At 39.4% G+C, this 22108-nt stretch overlaps 3 protein-coding genes across 3 annotated transcripts; all 3 read left to right on the top strand.

The window, feature by feature from the left end:
- The first annotated feature begins 320 nt into the window (after window positions 1-320).
- Window positions 321-4954, top strand: LOC146562076 (dynein axonemal heavy chain 5-like). Its single transcript, XM_085293546.1, has 6 exons — window positions 321-527; window positions 3374-3464; window positions 3776-3921; window positions 4138-4315; window positions 4540-4663; window positions 4891-4954. Exons 1-6 carry the CDS (start codon window positions 321-323, stop codon window positions 4952-4954), a joined length of 810 nt encoding a protein of 269 aa, XP_085149672.1.
- Window positions 4955-5812: 858 nt separating this feature from the next.
- Window positions 5813-8130, top strand: LOC146562075 (dynein axonemal heavy chain 5-like). Its single transcript, XM_085295030.1, has 8 exons — window positions 5813-5938; window positions 6154-6230; window positions 6312-6436; window positions 6538-6830; window positions 6961-7179; window positions 7317-7379; window positions 7682-7920; window positions 8121-8130. The coding sequence occupies exons 1-8, from the start codon at window positions 5813-5815 to the stop codon at window positions 8128-8130; spliced, it is 1152 nt and encodes a 383-aa protein (XP_085151156.1).
- A 1797-nt stretch (window positions 8131-9927) lies between these two features.
- LOC146562074 (dynein axonemal heavy chain 5-like) lies at window positions 9928-21718 on the top strand. The gene is made up of 11 exons (XM_085293538.1): window positions 9928-10078; window positions 10589-10752; window positions 10976-11132; window positions 11352-11564; window positions 13125-13349; window positions 14336-14508; window positions 15723-15793; window positions 16198-16305; window positions 17135-17322; window positions 17956-18123; window positions 19630-21718. The coding sequence occupies exons 1-11, from the start codon at window positions 10004-10006 to the stop codon at window positions 19813-19815; spliced, it is 1728 nt and encodes a 575-aa protein (XP_085149664.1). The 5' UTR covers window positions 9928-10003; the 3' UTR covers window positions 19816-21718.
- The last annotated feature ends 390 nt before the right edge of the window (window positions 21719-22108 follow it).

The raw sequence follows: 22108 nt of genomic DNA, 5'->3' as shown, positions 1-22108 counted from the left end.
AGTGGCCCGGTCAAAGTCTGGAGTTAAATCAGATTGAGGTGTTTTGCCATGACTTGTCCTTGAAAACCTTCTAGTGTGGCTGAATTAAAACAATTCTGTAAACAAGAAAGAGGCAAAGTTCTTCTACAGCGAGATAAAAGAATCATTGCAGTTCTTGCTGGAAAAAACTACATTTTGTCCATACTTGGGTTATCTTTGTCTAATATTAAAATTAGTTTGAGGATCTGAAACACAAACTGAATGAACATCTTTTCTCCCCTCTTATTCACACATTTTCCCTGCATCTCTTCACATAAACCTCACTAAACACCTCAACGCAGATGGAGGATGCCAAAGTTGGCCTGCAAGCCTCTCTTCTGGTCAGATCTCCAGAAACTGGCGAGTTATTTGTGAACTTTGACCCAGAGATTCTGACGCAGATCAGAGAGGTGAACTGCATGACAAAGATGAATTTGGCAATCCCTCCCTTTGCTCTTCTACTGCTGCAAAAACAGGACGTCTTTAAGAAACACTACAATAGAATACAGGTGAGCATAGCACACAGTTGTAGCTAAAATTTCAAAAATGCATACAGTGAACAACCAAATGATCAAAGCTGCATGTAACTACAGGGAGTGCAGAATTATTAGGCAAATGAGTATTTTGTCCACATCATCCTCTTCATGCATGTTGTCTTACTCCAAGCTGTATAGGCTCGAAAGCCTACTACCAATTAAGCATATTAGGTGATGTGCATCCCTGTAATGAGAAGGGGTGTGGTCTAATGACATCAACACCCTATATCAGGTGTGCATAATTATTAGGCAACGTCCTTTCCTTTGGCAAAATGGGTCAAAAGAAGGACTTGACAGGCACAGAAAAGTCAAAAATAGTGAGATATCTTGCAGAGGGATGCAGCAGTCTCAAAATTGCAAAGCTTCTGAAGCGTGATCATCGAACAATCGAGCGTTTCATTCAAAATAGTCAACAGGGTCGCAAGAAGCGTGTGGAAAAACCAAGGCGCAAAATAACTGCCCATGAACTGAGAAAAGTCAAGCGTGCAGCTGCCAAGATGCCACTTGCCACCAGTTTGGCCATATTTCAGAGCTGCAACATCACTGGAGTGCCCAAAAGCACAAGGTGTGCAATACTCAGAGACATGGCCAAGGTAAGAAAGGCTGAAAGAGGACCACCACTGAACAAGACACACAAGCTGAAACGTCAAGACTGGGCCAAGAAATATCTCAAGACTGATTTTTCTAAGGTTTTATGGACTGATGAAATGAAAGTGAGTCTTGATGGGCCAGATGGATGGGCCCGTGGCTGGATTGGTAAAGGGCAGAGAGCTCCAGTCCGACTCAGACGCCAGCAAGGTGGAGGTGGAGTACTGGTTTGGGCTGGTATCATCAAAGATGAGCTTGTGGGGCCTTTTCGGGTTGAGGATGGAGTCAAGCTCAACTCCCAGTCCTACTGCCAGTTTCTGGAAGACACCTTCTTCAAGCAGTGGTACAGGAAGAAGTCTGCATCCTTCAAGAAAAACATGATTTCCATGCAGGACAATGCTCCATCACACGCGTCCAAGTACTCCACAGCGTGGCTGGCAAGAAAGGGTATAAAAGAAGAAAAACTAATGACATGGCCTCCTTGTTCACCTGATCTGAACCCCATTGAGAACCTGTGGTCCATCATCAAATGTGAGATTTACAAGGAGGGAAAACAGTACACCTCTCTGAACAGTGTCTGGGAGGCTGTGGTTGCTGCTGCACGCAATGTTGATGGTGAACAGATCAAAACACTGACAGAATCCATGGATGGCAGGCTTTTGAGTGTCCTTGCAAAGAAAGGTGGCTATATTGGTCACTGATTTGTTTTTGTTTTGTTTTTGAATGTCAGAAATGTATATTTGTGAATGTGGAGATGTTATATTGGTTTCACTGGTAAAAATAAATAATTGAAATGGGTATATATTTGTTTTTTGTTAAGTTGCCTAATAATTATGCACAGTAATAGTCACCTGCACACACAGATATCCCCCTAAAATAGCTAAAACTAAAAACAAACTAAAAACTACTTCCAAAAACATTCAGCTTTGATATTAATGAGTTTTTTGGGTTCATTGAGAACATGGTTGTTGTTCAATAATAAAATTATTCCTCAAAAATACAACTTGCCTAATAATTCTGCACTCCCTGTAGGAGTATAAAACATCCTGGAATTGTGTTTAAATTCCACACAGATTTTTTAAAATGACTAAAATCGACAAAAACCCATTTTATTGTCAACTGAAAAATTCAGTTCATCCCTTTTGTGTGATTGCAAAAATGCTCCAACATGCATCTATCTCATTTCAGCTGATGTTGAGCGAGAACACTAGAGTGCGTGCCAAGATTCAGAGTGTCTTTGAACAGCTGGCCATGCCACATGTAGCTAAGGTAAGTGGACCGACCCTCGGCTACCAAAACTAGCAATTGGGACATGGAATGTCACCTCTCTCATGGAGAAGGAGCCTGAGTTAGTGTGTGAGTGTTGAGAGGTAGCGGCTAGATATGGTGGATGTGAATGGCTTGGGCTCTGGAACTAGTCTCCTGGAGACGCGCCCTTGGTGCGAGGTGGCCGGCTGGGATTGGGAATCCTAGAGTGATTGACCGAACAGTAAAGGACAGTCAGGCACAGGTTAAAGTCCAAAAAAGTGTTTTTTATTTAACCCAAAAAATGAACTTTGGTAAAAATAAAAAAAATCAACATCTTGGGCAAGAGATCAAAGCAACTGAGCTTGACTCAAAGTTAGTTTTTGTCCCTACCCTCACCTGTGGTCATGAGCTTTGGGTAGTGGAGGAGGTGACTGGGGAGAGGGAGGTCTCAGCTTCTCTACTTAGGCTGCTGCCCCAAGACCCAGCCCCGGATAAGGGTAAGAAAATGGATGGATGGATGTGTCTGTGAAGGTTCTCAGTCATCGTAGTCTAAGGATGGATGGTTTCCCTCTGTTCTTTATCATGTCGATGTCAAATCCTTCATGTTGTGCGCGCTCCAGTTAGCTAAATTATGTTTGCCAGTGCTAGCTAATAAAGCTTTGTTTTGATTTTATATTTCTCTGCAAAGTCCTGCATTTCAGTCCAACCCAGCATCCCATGATCGAGCGTCATGTGATTACATAAAAGTTCAAAATAGGACTCATTTTATTTGATTTCATTTGATTTTATGTTTTTATTTTCAGTTGTCTCTAGTAAGTCAGAAGAACACACAAAAAAATGTTAGATCCTTTTTTATTGTTGCTTGGTTTCGTCATGAATCTTTTCTAAGCATTAAACTGGTGACAGGTATGAGACTGACTGTCACAGCAGGTTGCTTACAAAGTGCATCACCATCATCATACCATACATGACTTACTTGACAGGTGGATGAGGCTATACAACTGGGTTTGACCTCCCTCAACTGGACATCTCTGAATATTGACAAGTATCTCGACCGCATCGACAAAGTGTTGGGTAAGCAAAAAATGTAACGAGATCGATCCTGTACACGCTGACACGAGACATTCCTGCAACTCAGCACTGGCTGCGTGTGATTAATGGATTTATTGCATAGGTGGCTTTCTCACAAGTAACACTCATATATTCAATAGATTCTTTCTCTCTCTACACATTGTCTTTTTTTATACTGAATTGTCTGTTTATCACTGTTCTCTCCTTTGTTCAAACGCATAACAAGTTCCCCTTGATTTTTCCCTCTTTCCCTTATTTTTGGTGGGTTTGTGTCCCTCCCTTTCTCTTTTGTGTGGTTTTTTTTGTCTGTTTAGCTGATCTTGAGTTGCTGATGGACAGAGTGAATGACCTGGTGGAGTTTAGAATAGAAGCAGTACTGCAGGAGATGAGCATATCCAACCTGTGTGTCCTGCCAGAGGATGAGCCTGTGACCTGTGAGGAGTTTGTTCAAACCACCAGGGTAAACGAAGACAAATAAAATAAAAGTATCCGCTGGGTTATTGTTGCTCTACTAAGTCTGTGTAACTATGCAGACATCTGAAAGATGCTATCAATATTTATTAAGTGGTTTTGGTAATTCTCACACATTTAAAATACTTTTTTCTGTATTTAAACATTATTTCTTATTCTAAAGATTAATTACATTGAACTGAACTGTATATCTGCATGTGTCTAGGACCTTTGCATAAGACAAGCCCAGAAAGTGAACATGAAGAGCTCACTGGTGGAGGAGGCAGCTAATGAACTGATCAACATGCTGCTAGAGTTTGACCACAATCAGAGAGAGGAGGTGGAGAAGTTTGAGGAAGAAAGCTGCACAGAGAGCAAGACCATAGACCACAATGACAGTGAAGGTATGCTGACAGTTTCCTTTCACGATCAAACACAATACAGTGTGATAATTATGATTCAATGCTGTAAGAGACAAGTTAAAAAAGGCAGTTCAAAGGTTTTTAAAGGAAAGGGGATTACCTTTTTTAGGACCTTGTTGTTTTTACTTTTATTATAATGCTGATTTATTCAAGGTGAAGTGTTGCTGAAGGTGTTCGTATTGACTGTAAACGTGTCACCTTCTTAGGTGATGACGAGCGTCTCTTCTCCAGAAACACGCTGCTACGTTCTGCTAGTGTTGGTCCTTCTTCTCCGTTGGTGAGGAGGAAGAAGAAGAGGGACTTGATGGAAGTGATGGAGCAGGAAGCCCAGGAGCTGCTGTCCTACTTCAACCACCGTAATGTGGATGCCTTGCTCAAAGTGACACGCAACACCCTTGAGATGTTGCGCAAGCGCATACATACGTCCTCGCTCATACACTTCTCTGGTGCGTCTTGTTTAATTGTTTGCTATATTTCTGTAAAGGCCTAAAATATTTAAAATAAGCTCATAAAATGTCTATTCCAATACTTTATGTGTGTTACCCTTCTCTCCCTCTGAAGCTGCAAGTGACCCAACCAGCCATGGCAAAAGCAGCGATCACCATGCAATCTTCAGAGTAAACATGACCCTTTCCATCCCTAACATTGTCATGGTTCCAGCTTTGGAGGAGGTTCAACAGGCTCTAAACCGCGCTGTAGAGTGTGTAGTCAGTGTCAGCAAAGGAGTCAGCCAGTGGAGCAAAGAAAGGATATCTAAGGTGAATAAAGGAAAAATCAATTTGTGACATTTAGCTTGATAACTGTAATAAACTGTTAGAACTGCTCTTTTTAAACTAATATTGTCGTGGTCCAGCAGTGTACTAAATAAACCCGGAGGTTTTACATTCCCCTTTCCAGAGACAAATGAATGAAAGGCGAATGGCAGCACTGAAACAAGACAGCTCTGAGAGCGAAACAGAGGACGGAGCAACAACATACAGAAGCTTGGCTGGTAATAGAGAACATTATCACTTTCATAGCTTAACCTCAGACCTTCAACAGCTCCCAACTGTGTCAGCTCACTCATTTTTAAAATTTTAAGATTTGCTGTTTTCAGCATACAATTACAACTCGATTTTACAGCTCAGCAGAGCAAGCAAATATCTGACCAGGGGCAGAAACACATAATATTGCTTGGGGAGGAAAATATTCAAGAATTTCATATTTAATGCAAATTAAATACATATTTAATTAGAAAGCGGCAGGGATAATCAATTTCCACTATGAAAAGCACATTTTACTTTTAGAAATTATATATACAGAGAGAGAAAAACTAAATGGAAGTAATTCCATTATTAACATGTTCTCTTGTAAAAAGACCTGTAACATATAATTATTTTAAAAGCCCAGAAGTTAATATTTGGAAGAATAATGTCCATCATTTCTGCTCAATGTGTTTTCTGTGAAATTCTGTCATTTTCAGATGGCAGTACCTCAGACATGTCAGCTTCTATGATCCAGGCCATCCCGTTCCAAGCCAGAAATTACTACAAGAGTGTGTCTGAGAACAAGGAAATAGCCAAGCTAATCTCTGTACTTAGCACCTCTATCACCTCCAGTAAAAAGGTACATGGCACTTAATTAAGCTATTTTTTATATGAAACTAATCCAAACTTAGCTGTCTTTTATTAAATCATGCCATACACTTTTTATATTTCTTTATCCCACATTTACAACAGATATTTTCATCTATATTTCTGTATATTTAATGAATATAAATGTCTTTTATTTTTCTATAAGTGCACTTCATTTCATATTCTCCTGTTGATATTAATGTGCAGGAAGTGGTGACCGCTCTACATCACTTTAGCCGTTACCATCACATCTGGAGGAAAGACCGTGAAGAGACCATGAGGAAGTACGTTGAAATGTATGGTTTCTATATAAATCTGCTTATCTGACATCGCACTAGTGCTATTTTTGTTTGTGTTTTGAACAGATTTATCGAGGGGAGTCCCTTGTTATCGGAGTTTGAGAGCCAGATTCTTTTCTATCGAGATCTAGAGCTGGAAGTAAACTCTGAACCAGAGTATATTGCTGTAGGAGCCTTGGCGCTATTCACAGGTCTTATTAAGTTACAAATTTAAAACCGGCATGAATGAGATTTTTGAGATTTTCAGCAAGTTAAATGATGCTCTCTGCATGCTCATATTACTTCCTGCCAGCACCCTTAAAGATGTCCCTCTCTGCTGAAATCAAGAATTGGATGGTGGACTACGGACTTTACTGTAACAGGAAATGTCGCTCAGAGATGGAGCACATTTTTGCTTTTGTAGATGAAGCAGGAAAGAAACTGAATCGACAGATCAAAGACCTGGATGATATTCGTATTGCCATGGCCGCACTGAAGGAGATCAGAGAGCACCAGATATCTATTGATTTTCAAGTTGGGCCCATAGAGGTAAACCACAGCATCACATATTTATCGAAGCTCTTTTTATACACACAAATACACACAGTGGGAAAGAGACATTTTTAGCTGTTTGACTTTATGAGTCTGTACAAGAAGCTCAGAAAGAAATAATTACACATTTGCACATTCTAGTTTTTGTCAGGTGGAAGACTTAGTATCTTATTTTTCCTCACAGGAGTCCTATGCCATGCTCCATAAGTATGAACTGTCAGTGGCTAAAGAGGAGGCTGAAAAAGTGGATACTCTGCGCTACACTTGGGAAAAGCTCTTGTCCCGGAGCACAGAGGTGCAGAACGAGCTGGTCGCCTTGCAGCCAAACTTCAGAGAAGAACTGGTCAGCAATGTGGAGACCTTTCTGGAAGACTGCCAACACTTTTATCAAGATTATGAAAAGGTAAAGTATCTATGGCTGTTTGCTCTGTTTCAATTAAACTTTTTATTTTAATTCAACAAATAAATGCTCAGTTAATTACAGTTAAGGTTAGTTTTAATAATAGCTACTAAAATGACACTTTTCCCTCTCTGTTTAAGGATGGTCCCATGGTTGTGGGACTTGCACCCCAAGATGCCAGTGACCGGCTGATCATGTTCCAGGTTGGTTAGTGATTAATTATTTTGTCTCTCTGTCAGTTAGTAAATATTTAGATCCTGCATTGACCTGATGCCTCAGAAAAGTAGTTACTTGAAACTGATGTTAAAAGAGCTATTATATTTTTATTATTATTATTACTATTATTATACTGTTACAGTTTCTATTTCATGGTTAGCAAAAGACAGATTTTTTATTCTGTATAAATTATACTCAGATAATTGCAAATGTTTTACCTCAAATGTGTAATGTTTTAAAGTCCATCAGAGCGTAAGCTGTACCTAATCGTAGCTCTTCTCCTCTTCAGAATCGATTTGACAACCTGTTCAGGAAGTACATCACTTACACGGGAGGCGAAGAGCTCTTTGGACTTCCTGTTACCCAGCATCCTCAGCTATTGGAGATTAGGAAGCAACTGGCTCTGCTGCAGAAGTTGTACGGCCTTTACAACAATGTCATCGATACAGTTAATGGCTACTATGATATCCTCTGGGCTGACATCTGCATCGAGAAGATTAATAATGAGCTGCTCGACTTTCAGACGAGGTTTGGCAATTTATTTGTTTGTTTTTTATTCAAGCAACTGTTGAACTCTTTTAACTGTAGATGTAGTAACATGAGCTTAAAATATGTTAATGAAGAAGGAGACGTTTTCAGGAAAGAAGCTGAACTGGAAACAAACAAAACTGACTATGTGAGAAAATAACCTTCTCATACTGTGTAATCAAGCCCTCTCATTACTGCAGGAATTGGTGACATCACAAAGAGAAAAAAAAAAAAGCAGAATTAAATTAAATGATTTTCATTAGTCCATCCATAAACATCACTCTTATTTTCAGGCATTAAAGAAACTGCTTCCTCTCACTTGCTACAATATGGAAACTTGTTTCGAGATGTTATAATTTCGAAATACTAACCCAAAAGTTTTACATAACAACAAAAAAAGTTGTTTTTTTTTCCAGTGGCAGAAACAAAGCTTCCTGTTCTTCATCAACACTGCATTAATATTTCAGTCTCACAATGCAAAGCTAATCTTTGCCCTTTATGTGGTCACATTTGTCCAGCATGTGTCAAATGGACACTGAAGGGGAAAGAGGCTAATAGGCTACAGGCTAGTTTATTTTACCTAAAGAAATTAAGAACAAGTTTTAATATAGCTGGAAGGGATTACTTGACAATGAAAATCTAGATAAACATTAGAAGCAGTCAGAAGGAAAATATAGAGCTATAGTCAGAGCTGAAGAAGAGAGGATATTTGTTTCCTCTGGCAGAAATGTCAGCTATCTGTTGTGGAGGTGTTGATTTGGTTGAGTGAAGCTATGAACAGACACTGATGCATGAACTTTTGCTCTGTGCTAGTAAGGAAGGATACTCAACAAGTTGTCCAATCCAATGACTCTTGTAGCGTTAATACCAAACTTGAAGTGTGTTGTAATACTTTTCCTTTAACAAACAAAATGTCAACTATACATCTAATCTAGTTCATGTCAACTTTACTTGACTTCAGCAAAGCTAAAGTGTAGTTTAGAAAGAAGACAATAAATATGAGTTTGACTGTCACGTCCTGTGAACTACCAGGTGTCGAAAACTGCCTCGTGCTCTGAAAGAGTGGCAGGCCTTTCAGGATCTGAAGAAAACGATTGATGAATTCAGTGAGTGCTGCCCCCTGCTGGAACTCATGACTAACAAAGCAATGATGGCCCGGCACTGGAAGAGGATAACGGAGGTTAGTGAAACATGGCCACTGGTGTAGCACTGCAACTGAATGTTATTGACTGAAATCAAGTCATCACCAGAACCTAATGATAATGATAATAGCTGTAATTTGTCCTGTTTTGTATCCAGGTGACTGGCCATACCTTTGAGGTGGAAACTGATACATTCAAGCTGCGTAACATAATGGAGGCTCCTCTACTCAAGTATAAAGAAGAGATTGAGGTACAAACGAATCATTAGCTGCTAATTCAATGTGTTTTCTTTTTTATTTGATATAATAAATTCCAAATAAAATACAAGTTTGGAAAATTGTTTGGAGGAAATGAAAACATTTAAAAAGTTTAAAGAGTAATATATTGAATTAACTGATAGGTGGTCCTGTTCAGTGCAAACACCAATCCTGTTTTTTCAGTGCATATGCATCTGTTTGCCATCAGCATTTTTATTGCTAACATTTAAAAACATTTGGGGGGCGGGATTCTTGTGCAGGATATCTGCATCAGTGCTGTGAAAGAGCGTGATATTGAACAAAAGCTGAAGCAAGTGATCGCTGAGTGGGACAACAAGACTTTTACATTTGCCAGTTTTAAGACCCGTGGGGAGTTGCTGCTGAGAGGAGACAGCACATCAGAGATCATTGCCAGCATGGAGGATAGCCTAATGATCTTGGGATCCCTTATGAGCAACCGGTACGGCAGTGTTGAGTGTCATTATCATTAGTGTCGGTAGTGATGATCTTCTTCCACAGCTGTGGGAAATCTAGACATTAGACGAGCCACACACAGGTGTGCGTCCCTAAGTAAGGCGAACGTGAAGATTTACCTTCTTTTTCAGGTACAACACCCCATTTAAAGCCCAGATTCAGAAGTGGGTTCAGAATCTCTCCAACACCACTGATATTATCGAGCACTGGATGACTGTCCAGAACCTGTGGATCTATCTGGAGGCTGTGTTTGTGGGTGGAGATATCGCCAAACAGTTGCCTAAGGTGAACAACATTTCAGGATGTGATTCATATTGGTTATCAGGCTTAAACATGGACTCCAAATGCAGTTTAAAAGGCAATTTCAGTTTAAAAGGCAAACAAGTGAACTGAACTGAAATTACTCATTTGCAGTTACACAATTTACATAAAAAAATTCTATCTTTACATCATTATCAGATTTCTGGACAATATTCTGGGTGTTTAGGTGCAGTAGTGCATTAATGTGCCAGGCGTTGAGTTTCTTTTATTTTCATTTTCAAAAATTATATTTCAGTCTCTTGAGCAAAATAAATCACTGGTCCAGGCAATGTTTTCAGGCCACAGTGTTTTGACATTTAAAAGAAGAAGAAATAATAGTGAAATGTTGCCTTTGTAAGATTGTTTTACGAGCTTAATTCTAAAATCAGCGCCAAACAGCGTCCAAGCATTTAAAAGAAATAACCAAATACAAAATAAAATAATAAAACAGTCAAACAGTGATCATGAGATAATTGACTAACTCAATCTTTTTAGGAAGCAAAGCGTTTCTCTAACATTGATAAGTCATGGGTGAAGATCATGATGCGAGCCCATGAAATGCCCAATGTGGTACAGTCATGCGTGGGGGATGAGACCATGGGACAGCTGCTTCCACATCTCCTCGAACAGCTGGAGATCTGTCAGAAGTCTCTAACAGGGTGAGTAGAAAAAACTTAAAACACCACCATGGCCCTTATTTTTAGGTTCTAATGAACTTAACCACCAAAAGAAAGGTAGAAGATTTTAAACGATAATCAGTAGTGAGGGTAAGTGAAGTGACTGATTTCCTTTTTTATGCTGTACAGTTAACTATCTGGTTTATTGTATTGTCTGTCAGATGATACTTTGTATTGATTTTTTTAAAATTATGTGGTCAAACAGTTATCTGGAGAAGAAGCGTCTGCTGTTTCCTCGTTTCTTCTTTGTCTCTGATCCTGCCCTGCTGGAGATCCTGGGCCAGGCCTCTGACTCCCACACCATCCAGGCCCACCTTCTCAATGTCTTTGACAATATCAAGTGTGTCCAGTTTCATGAAAAGGTGGATTATGTTCTTTTTTTGTTGTTTATCTTAAACACTTAACCTTCTGAAAAATATGTGATTGTAACATGAAAGTAATAAAATATAATAGCTGCTGTAATGTCAAATTGAATGAACTAATCAGAGTAATGTAGAATTTGAAAAATATACTTTTTATAAGAAAAATAACTTCATCATTGTAGTTATAATAATCGATCTAATCAGTGTTGCCTTTCACAGATATATGACCGCATTCTGGCCGTGTCATCACGCAAGGGAGAGACTGTGGAGCTGGATCGTCCCGTCACAGCTGAAGGGAACGTGGAGGTGTGGCTCAATGCTCTGCTGAAAGAATCCCAGAGGTCTTTGCACCTTGTGATCAGACAAGCTGCTCTGGCTATCCAGGACTCTGGCTTCCAGCTAATTGACTTCCTCAACTCCTTCCCATCTCAAGTAAGTCATTGTCCAAATCCAGGAACTAATCCGCAAACGTTTTAAAACATTGATTCGACCACAACTGGCTATCCTTGTGGAGCAAGGACGGCGCTGCTCAAAAACAGAAACCTGTGTAGCCTAAAGAGGCAATCTACTATGAACATTGTAATAAACTCCAAAATAAATTCTAAAGAAAGTTGGGATGCTCCAAAATGTAAGTTAAAATAGGATGCAATGATTCGCAAGTCTTATAAACCCATATAATAAATCTAGCAAATGTTTAAAACTGAGAAAACTATTTTGAGATAAAATATTGGCTCATTTTGAATTTAATGACTACAACGACAGCCAACAAGAGTCTGGATAAATTAGTGGTAGTAAAAAAAACAGCTGGAACATTTTGCAACTAATTAGGATATCTGGCAACAGCTCAGTAATATGAGTGGATATAAATAGAGCATGTTAGATGAAAGAATTGGGCTGAGTTTCACTAATCTGCAAAAAACTAAAATTGTAGAACAATTACAGAATGATGTTCTTTAGTGTAAAATTGCAAATATGAATTTCCCGTCATCTACGTTACGTGATATCAAAAGATTTCAAGTATCTGGAGAAATCTCTGTGTGCAAGGCTGAAAATCAATATTGGATGCCTGCGAGCTTCAGACCCTCAGGCAGCACTGCATTACAAACAGACCTGATTCTGTCATGGAAATCACTGCATGGGCTCAGGAACACCTCCAGAAAATCAATGTGTGGGAGCACAGTTTGCTGTACAGGCTAAAGCTCTATGCTGCAAAGAAAAAGCCATGTGTGAACATGATCCAGAATCACCGTTATATTCTCTGGACCAGAGGTCATTTAACACTGACTGAGCCAATGTGGAAAACTTTTTATACAACATGGAGACCACATCCTCACGCAATCTGTCTTTTTCTGCTCTCTCTCATGGTATGGGGGTGCATTAGTGCCTATGAAACTGGCAGCTTCCACATCTGGATAGATACCACCATTGCTGAAAAGTATCTAAATGTTTTAGAGCAAAATATGCTCCAATCCAGTCATGTCCCTGTCTTTTTCAGGGAACAACCTGCATATTTCAGCTAAATCGCATACTTTGTAGAAGGATACTCTGGGTTTTTAACTGCCTTACATCAGTCCAGACTGTTCACCACCTGGAAACATCCTGTGTCAGAATAGAACTGGGCAATATTCCTTACCCACGTACAGTTGCTGGTCTCCCCAGTTCCCAGATGTTTACTGACTGTTGTTAAAAGTGAACAAGTATTTTTTTTTTCTTAAAAGGGTGTGTTTTCTATAAGTATTTGTTATTGTTTCTATGTTCTGTTGTGACTAAAATATGGGTTATTGAGATTTGCAAATCATTGCGTTCTGTTTTTATTTATATTGTACTCAGCATCCCAACTTTTGGGAATTGGGGCTGTTATTTTCTCTGTAAATCTTGGGGTGTGGTACTAAACTGCTATAGTATTCCTTCATCAAAACAATAGTTAGATTTCTAAGGTCATCGGTACATTTGACCATTTTGATGTGTTTTGTTTTTTGCACATTAATGTAGGTGGGGTTACTGGGTATTCAGATGATTTGGACAAGGGACTCAGAAGAAGCTCTGACCAATGCCCGATACGATCGTCGCATCATGTCCAAAACCAACCAGTTCTTCCTGGATCTCCTTAACACCCTGATTGACATGACCACAAGAGACTTGGAGGCTGTGGAGAGGACCAAGTATGAGACCCTCATCACTATTCATGTCCACCAGAGGGACATATTTGATGAACTGGTGAGTATGTTGATCATTCGGTGAAAAGAGGCCAGAGACATCCGAGCTGGGATCAGTTAGACTGACGCTGAACTGTGCACATGAACGCTTTGCAATTTCTGTTCAAGATTAGAATCTCCGGCTCAAAATAGCAACCACTCTGTAAACTGTGTTTGATATTCAGACTCCCAAGGGCTGCCATGTCAGAATACAAAATGTTGTTTACTGCAGCGAGTAAATTCTGTCGAAAGTAGTCAGAGGGGTTTTAATGGCAGTCAAGTAATATTTAAAGTCACGACTGTGTTTGAATCTCCACTTAAGGCAGAATAAGCATGTTGCTGAACCCCAAGGTTAATAGAAGCAGTTTGAAGAAACTTTATTTGGATGTGTTTTTTCAGTTCTTTCTAAAATCATTTGTATTTATTTAGCTCATACCATTAATTTGTCCTGCTCATGTTCCTTTGTCCTGTTTGTTTCTAAACACATTTTTGCCTCACCTTATTTCCTCTCCAATAATATATCACACTGCTACTTTTCTACCCCCACTGTATTTTTTCTCACACATATTCTGCTTTTTATCTCTTCTATTCATTACTATTCTAATTCATTTTGTACTTTTTCCCATTTGCATCATTTTAACTTGCTGGACTTTTCTCTTCCCTCCTTTTCACTCTCCCCTATCCTTTACCTTCCTTTCTTCCCATTTCACTTCATGACCTCTTCGTTCATCCTCCACTTTCTTGCTTCTCTTCTCTTTCCACCCTTTTAATGTTACCCTCCTGTCACCGAAATCCCTCCTCACACATCCCGCCCTTCCACCTTTCTTCCCCTCTTTTATCTGGCTTTCATCTCTCTTTTCAAATAATCTTCTGAGTGGTGCCCTTCAATTTCTTATTCTTCACATGCCATCTCCCTTCTCCCTTCACTTCTGTTTCCATCCCCTTGTCTCCTTCTGCCCTCTCTTTCCCTCTTTCCCTGTCTCTTATCGCTACCCTTTCTCCACCTAGTGCCGGTTGCATGTCAAAAGCTCCAGTGACTTTGAATGGCTGAAGCAGTGCCGTTTCTACTTCAATGAGGACTCAGACAAGATGATCATCAACATTACAGATGTGGGCTTTGTCTACCAGAATGAATTCTTGGGGTGTACCGAAAGGCTTGTCATTACACCTTTGACGGACAGGTAAAGCAGACATACGTCAGTAAAATGTATCATAATGGCAAAAGTCATATGCACACACACTAATAAGAAAATAAAGGAAAAAAACAGCAGTATAACTTTTCTTTTTTGCAGTTTAAACAAAGACAGTGTAACCTTGGAGTGACTGTACAGAAAACGTGACCCTGCCTTTGTAACTAAGTCAGAAATGCATGCTGCATCATGCATCAGTTATTTTAGGAACCCACTCTAGATTTATGCTGAAAACTTGACCGTGATTGTTCGTTGTAATGTCAAGTTTCATGAAATGGATTAAACTTTCTGTGGTTGACTAATGACTGGATTTGTAAAGCAAAGAAAAAAAGACAACTCGGGGACTGTGAGGATGAGAAATTAGAAAGCAGGATGAAGCAGGATGAAGCAGTCTTACACAGCGATCATCACATCTGTAACTAACAGGCGATATGAATGACAGAAAGAAAAGGAAAGAGGATCAGACAGAGTGAGGGAGACAGCAGTCCAACAACAAGAAGTGTCTTAGTAACAGACACAGAGGGTAAAATATGAGAAGAGACAAGGAGGGAAAAAAAGATGAGGAGAGACAAGGAGGAGATGTGAGAGGACAGCACTAGGGAGGGAGTTACCATCTAACATCAGACAGCAGCTCTCCAAAAAAGTGGCATGCTGGCCTTATGGCTAGAGGCGCCAAGACAGCTCTGCTTTTCCATCATTTTCTCATGCTGTCTTTCTTCTTTGTTTTGCTTGCTATCATTGTCCTACCTCCTCGCTGCCACCACATCACGTTAAAAAAGGGAAAGGTGCAAGTGGTCCTAAATTGTGGCAAAAAAGATGTTGGGATGAAAAAAGTAAATCTGGTTACGGAGTGGTCAGAATTAATCTGTATCTGCTGAAGGAGAGAAAATATGTCAGTATCCCAGCTTTACCATGATTTTTACCCCGAGGTCAGTCATTGTAATGAAGATGGAGACCAGTGACCAGAGGGCTAGGTCCTGTTGTCAGTCATCCTGATTGCTGATGTGTCCTTGAGCAAATCACTGAATCCCCATCAGCTTCAGGGGCAGGGTTCTAAAGCTTAATCCTTGAACCTTGTGGAGAATGAGATCACGTTCATTTGTGGTCATTTTGAGTATGGATATTATTAGCTTATGAATTTATGAAATGATTCATGATTTATGAAATTAGATTGTTATTATGTTTGTGTGTCTACAATTGGACAGGTGTTACATCACTTTAGCCCAAGCTCTTGGTATGAGTATGGGTGGAGCACCTGCTGGTCCAGCTGGAACAGGTATGAAAATTAGTCACACAGTATCTATCTATTTTTTGGAAATTACATTGAATCAAAAAGAAAATGCAACATTTTATAGGAATGAAAACCTAGAACTGGTATGCAAAACTTATGATTTCGGAATGGGACAGACATGTTAAAAAGCTGTTCCAAGGTTTGCCAAGTGTTAAAGTAATTGAATTTAACCATTTTAAATATAGATAATTTACCCTTCTAGACTCTATACAACTCAGGTCATTTAAATGAAGAATCAAACAACACAGCTATCTCAGTCGGGAACGGCTTCATTACAGAGTTAGCTTTGATAGTTTCTATTATGAGATCATTTGTTGTCAGGTTTTCTATCAGCATACAAATGGTTGCATTTCAGTTTAGGCTGTGAAAATGTTGCCTTTTGTTATCAGGAAAGACCGAGACCATAAAAGACATGGGTCGCTGTTTGGGAAAGTACGTTGTGGTCTTCAACTGCTCTGACCAGATGGACTTCAGAGGCTTGGGGAGAATATTTAAAGGTGAGAATCACTAAGTAAAGTCATGCTATAAGTGTCATGATAGACTGTGTGGCAAGCAGGAAGTACGTACCAATTGCAGAACTCATGAGACAGAATCAACTTAAAGAGGCAGCGTTTATTGCTGGGAGGCTTTACATAAAGATTAAACTTCACAAAAAACAAACCAAAACCCCAAACTAGAAAACTCGAAACTAAACTGGACACTTGAGTCTAAAAACTAAGAAGCACAAACTAGGAAAACAAACCAGGACTGGGAACTAGAATTTCCTCAGGAATTCGGAGGGGAAAAAACAGACAGCATGGTGAGGGTACGACATGACACAGAGCAAGGAAAACATAGGACTGGAGCAATCAAGGAACGGGAGACAGGAGGGAAACACAGCTCGGGGAGAAATCAGAGCTAACGAGACAAGGTGAAGCAAAACCAGACACACTGGAAGCACAACAGGCACAGAGACACAGACTTGACACTGAACATAGGGACACGGGAACAAGAACTAGAAATCACAGAGCAACAAACTAGAGAGCTAGAAATACTGAGACAGAAACCAAAACACTAACAGTGATAACCATGATGGACTCAAAGATCAAAAACACAACAAAACTCAAAACACTGGGTCACCGACCCAGGACCATGACAATAAATATATACCCAGAAAGAAGTTTAAGGGTTTGAGTTATCAGGTTATAGGCCTGTGGGGTTTTTTTTTTGCTAATAAATCATAACAATACAGATAAAAAAAAACAACAATCACACAATATGTAATGTCAGATATCTTATTTGTTTGCAGCGGACGGACCATAGCTCTGTGTTTATGTGATTTACCAGGTCTGGCTCAGTCTGGTTCGTGGGGCTGTTTTGACGAGTTCAACCGCATCGACCTCCCAGTTCTTTCTGTGGCAGCCCAGCAGATCGCGATAGTTCTCACCTGCAAGAAGGAACGTCGCAAAAATTTTGTCTTCACAGATGGAGACAATGTGGACATGAACCCAGAGTTTGGCATCTTCCTTACCATGGTTAGTGATGGAAGTAGAACAAGACTGCTAATATCTATTTGACTGGTCAGAGGAAATATCTAAAGGAGGCAGTTCTTAACATCAGTAAATGACACCTTAGTTAACAGAATGAATATTGAAGTGTATGAACTGTATCTGTTTCAGATGGTGCCTGGACATGCTGTGCATGCATGGACATCAATATTTACTCTTGGCTGTTAGATTTATCGCATAATGATTCCTTTTTTTTTAAAGCAAAATTTTTAATCTTGAAAACTGAAATGAATCACAAATAACACTAAAATGGAATTGAACTCTAACATGTAATATTTTATAAGTCAGTTTTTGAATTAAACTTTGGGCTCTGCCTGCTATTTCATGTGATTTATTTCTTAGAGTAATAGTTAAATCGCTTTATCTCCTTGCCTCATTTGCTGTCCTGAGGCAAGTCATTAAACATAACAGTGGAATAATTCCTCCCTGTGGCGAGAGGGGTCAGAGATCATTTTCCTCTTTTTTATTCTGTGTGTGTGTGTGTGTGTGTGTGTGTGTGTGTGTGTGTGTGTGTGTGTGTGTGTGTGTGTGTGTGTGTGTGTGTGTGTTCTGCAAATGGATTGCAGCTAACTCTTCTTTAATGACCCTTCTCTACACCAGGAGCGTGGAGGGATAGAAGAAATGCCAGAGCCTAAGGACAAGGTGCAGGCTCTAAAGGATCAGGTGGATGGCGTGAAAAGCATCATGACTCAGAATGTGGACCGGATCCTGGCACGAGGAGAAAGGCTGGATGACTTAATGGACAAGACAGAGGATCTGCAAGCAGGGGTCAGTGTGATCACGAGAGTTTTAACTTTCACTTGGCTGTGTGTAAAAGCAGGCTGAGATGTGGACAATACTCCCATACATGCACACTCGTAAATAAAGCTTGGTAAGCTGTGATCTTAGTGATACTGTTCAGTTAAACAAGAATAACAAGTCACTTCGGGCGGTGTCAGGTTCTCCACATAACAGAACAGAACAGGTGAAGTGTGGCCTTTTTCATGCCCTTATTCAACTTTAAGGATTTTACAAAGTCAACTGTGTAAAATGTAAATAAAACCAAATGAGGTCAACTATAGTGTCCCCTAGCAGTAAAGCTAATTACTCTTTTGTCTGTTTTGTTATCCGTTTGTACTCTTGAGGTTGTGGTTGCAGCAGGAAAAGACTTCTTAGAGCTTAAACAGTTGTATTTGACCACACTCACCTTCCATTTTCATTCATGGAAAAACAAGATCTCAAACACAGTAATAGCATTCATTTCCTAATCAGGCTTAATGTTAAGGCCATAGATGTGTAAAAGACGGACATGGTTACTGTGACATCTAATGAGGAGTATAAGGGACACATTAGGAAAAATTATTATTATTATTATTATTATTATTATTATTATTATTATTATTATTGTGGTGAGGAGAAAAAAAGAGAAATGTTTTCCTTGTAACTATACATCTATACAACGATTTGACATCTTAGTTTATGTTCTTATCTTATGTTTAGCTGATCCATCTTCTTCCCTTAAGCCTCATCAGAAATGGTCTCAGTGGCTGGGTGGATGCCAAGTAGCCTTTTTTAAGGAAGGGAAATGGGAATTAAAAGCTGAGGCATGCCACATTGCACCAGAGCTGCACTGAAAATCAGTGGCAATAGCTCTTATGAAGTGATGAATTCAAATGTTTTGGTTTAAGTGCTCATCAGCTTTTACAGAGGAGGACAGGACAGAGGTACAACAGTGAGTGTCTGCACACATCTGTAAAAAAAAAAACAATGAAGGCTCTGTCAATGTTTGGCCCTGCATTTCAGTCATTGATGCTGATGGAAATATGAACACAGAAGATTACTGTTGGCTTTAGATCCACTATGCAATATTGTCTGGAAAGCATCTGATTTGTAGAAAAACACACAGAACGAACACCATCAGTCGTGGATTGGTCTCCACAGAGCCCAGACTGGAACATCGCTGAAGCAGTGCGGGATCATCCGGTCAGAAGACAAAAGGCAGAAACATCCAAAGAAGAGTTCGAATGTCTTTCAAGAAGCCTAAGAACTATTCCTGAAGACCACTTAAGCAAAGCTGCCTAAGAGACTCCAGACTGTGTTGAAGAATAAAAGCGGTGGTATCAATTGTTGACTCTGAAAAAACAAATTCCTTTTATGTTTGCACAAATTTAATAAATCACTGTACCTCTTTGGCATTTTTCTAGCAAAATATTAACAACTTAAGACTAAACAGAGTTATATCAATAGAACTGATTACATAATTTTATTGATTCTCCTGTCTTTTTCCTTTTGTAGGCTCAGCACTTCAAGCAGACGTCTCACAAGGTGGCTCGCTCCTACTGGTGGAAGAATGTCAAGTTGATTGTGGTCATAATTGTGATAGTCCTAATTATCGTCCTCATTATCATCTTACTGGCCACAGGAGTCATCCCTACTAGTTCCCCCGTGGCTCCTATAGTTACTCCCACCAAGAAGCCCTAAACAGACAGAAATTTAAGAAATGTATAGTCAGAATAAAATCATAAGCATATTCCTATTGCACAATATCGAGGGAAAAAAATAAAATATATATATATTACATACATATTACATACATATTACATACATGTAAGCTTGAGCAAATCACTGCTATATGGTGAAACCGTTAATACTACACAGTTTCTATGTTGAACTTTTAGGAATTCCAATATTTTATTCTTTGGTTTAAGGGACTTTAATGACAGAACAAGCTTTTGAAAGCCTTTCCCATACAATACCTGCTTCTTCTTCTTCTCTTTTTTTTTCTTCTTTTTTTTAACACATCCTAAACCGCTGTGGAACATCAGTGGTCAATGGCAGTAAAACACTACCGGTATTTTTAAAGGATGTTTCATAGCAGCACTGTCTACTCCTCTTTGTTAAACGGATTCACCATAAGCATTTATTTCATCCCAGCAAAGAGCGAGTCTCTCAAATTTTTGTAGTTGAAAAGAATCAAGCTGGATTATTCCAGTCTCATATTTTATGTTAGGTTTGTCTTAGATGTTGTCACTGGTGCACCTTTACAAAAGACAGCGTGTATAACGCAGAGTATGATTTGGATCGACTGTGTCAGGTAATAAAATGGGTAATATCTGGATCCTTTTTGACACTAGAAAATTACCACAGAGTTAACAGTTTTAGGTCACAGTATATTTAATGGGAGGATGAATTATGGAGTTGATTTTGACATCTGTCTGGCTTCTGGGCGATATTACATAAGCTTCCAAAACCACTCTGGCCCATCAGGTAACTGGACCTCTGCTGGTGTCCTGTTTAAAATGACAGTGGAACATTAGAAGTGGATATTTTGGGTACTTTTGACCCTCTGTGATTTGGCTTTTTATTTTTTTTGGTTCATCCCACTGAAGACAAATCAGATTTGGATCTGGGGTACGAGGAGGCCAGGTGAACACCAGGAGCTCTTCCATATGTTCTGGAGCCATTCGTTATCAGCAACAAATGTTATTAACGTTACCTGTCAGAAGTTTGTTGTGGCTGATTGGTGTATTTCAGTCAAAATGCTTCCAGTTTTGTTACAGTCAAGACAACCTACATAAGAACGGTTTATTGAATTAATATACTTTGAATACTCTCTAAATGGTGTTTATGAAGTAAGCAATGAAAAGATTACAGTAAAGCCATCAAGTGTGTTGACATTAAATGAGCAGTCGGTTACTACACCACTGAAACAAGGGGTGTAGTTTTAAATTTGCATCGAACTCCTATTCGGACCGTAAAGTTTAACTGATAGCCTACAGCTGACTAGCCACCTGCAGGTATGCAGTGCAGAAACTCACAGCCTTTGGAGGGGAATTGCAATGTCAACCACCTCTACAACACTCCCCCTCTGGCCCGTGTCAGCCACAGTGGATGTTACAATACCAGTTTAGTTTCAAAGAGGTCAAAGGGCTTCTGGTGTGAGCTGTATAGAGTCGTCATATTCTCACTGATGTGTATATTTGTAGACTTTAGCAGACCTCTCCATAAGTGCCTCTTCTGTAGAGGCTATTAATGTTACTTTTTTCTTATTTAATCAGAAGTGAATGAATAAAATCTGAATGTAATTTCTGTATAAATAAATTGTAACTGATTCTGTATACAACCCTAAAGTTTCATGATGAGGTAACAAAATCCCTGTTGGAAAAAATACTTTTTTCCCCTTTTTGGTCTCATCTCTTGATGCCTATAAACCACACTCTTGTTTCTGTAAGACATCTTCAGTGAGTCTGTTGCTGTGTTTAAGGATTTTTTCTACTGTGTGTAACTCTTGTAATTTAAAGCTCTTGAGGGTCTTATTCTGATGACTTACGGTATTTAATGGTTTTGACGGTCTGATAGAGAATAAATTGTATTTTTCTTCTGCTCTGTTGTCATGTCTTCTTCTGTGATCACAGTTTTGCCACAAGATGGAGACAGATTGTGATCTAAGCTCCTGTTTCTCCTCAGTTCATTCTATCCTATTCTGCTCAGTAGTGTGTACACAATTTAATTAGTGAGGAAAACGCACACGGTAGCACAGCGGTTAGCACTGTTGCCTCACAGCAAGAAGATCCTGAGTTCAATTCGACCATCAGCCTAGCATCTTTCTGTTTGGAGTTTGCATGAGTTCCTCCCAGTGTCCCAAGACATATAGTTATTAGTGATAGGTTAATTAGTAACTAAATTGTATTATTGTAGGGTGTACCTTACAATATAAAGCGCTTTATATTGTAATGCTCTGAGTCTATGAGCCTTATGCCATGAGAAGTGAATT

This window comes from Mchenga conophoros, linkage group LG12 (genome assembly GCF_057382185.1).
Source record: "Mchenga conophoros isolate Kocher_MC1m ecotype Shallow Benthic linkage group LG12, M_conophoros_male_GT1.1, whole genome shotgun sequence".
In the NCBI taxonomy this organism is placed as follows: domain Eukaryota; kingdom Metazoa; phylum Chordata; class Actinopteri; order Cichliformes; family Cichlidae; genus Mchenga; species Mchenga conophoros.
Note: the sequence above shows the minus strand (reverse complement) of the source record. Positions and strands in the feature narration are given on the sequence as shown.

What these genes read in the sequence shown, in the direction of transcription:
- LOC146562076 (XM_085293546.1), top strand. Translation starts at nt 321, where the DNA reads ATGGAGGATGCCAAAGTTGGCCTGCAAGCCTCTCTTCTGGTCAGATCT. An exon ending in AACACTACAATAGAATACAG is followed by an intron (nt 528 to 3,373) that starts GTGAGCATAGCA and finishes CTTACTTGACAG; the next exon opens with GTGGATGAGGCTATACAACT. An exon ending in AGACCACAATGACAGTGAAG is followed by an intron (nt 4,316 to 4,539) that starts GTATGCTGACAG and finishes TCACCTTCTTAG; the next exon opens with GTGATGACGAGCGTCTCTTC.
- LOC146562075 (XM_085295030.1), top strand. Translation starts at nt 5,813, where the DNA reads ATGTCAGCTTCTATGATCCAGGCCATCCCGTTCCAAGCCAGAAATTAC. An exon ending in CTATCACCTCCAGTAAAAAG is followed by an intron (nt 5,939 to 6,153) that starts GTACATGGCACT and finishes ATTAATGTGCAG; the next exon opens with GAAGTGGTGACCGCTCTACA. An exon ending in TATACACACAAATACACACA is followed by an intron (nt 6,831 to 6,960) that starts GTGGGAAAGAGA and finishes TTTTCCTCACAG; the next exon opens with GAGTCCTATGCCATGCTCCA.
- LOC146562074 (XM_085293538.1), top strand. Translation starts at nt 10,004, where the DNA reads ATGACTGTCCAGAACCTGTGGATCTATCTGGAGGCTGTGTTTGTGGGT. An exon ending in GGGACATATTTGATGAACTG is followed by an intron (nt 13,350 to 14,335) that starts GTGAGTATGTTG and finishes TTCTCCACCTAG; the next exon opens with TGCCGGTTGCATGTCAAAAG. An exon ending in TTGGCATCTTCCTTACCATG is followed by an intron (nt 17,323 to 17,955) that starts GTTAGTGATGGA and finishes TCTCTACACCAG; the next exon opens with GAGCGTGGAGGGATAGAAGA.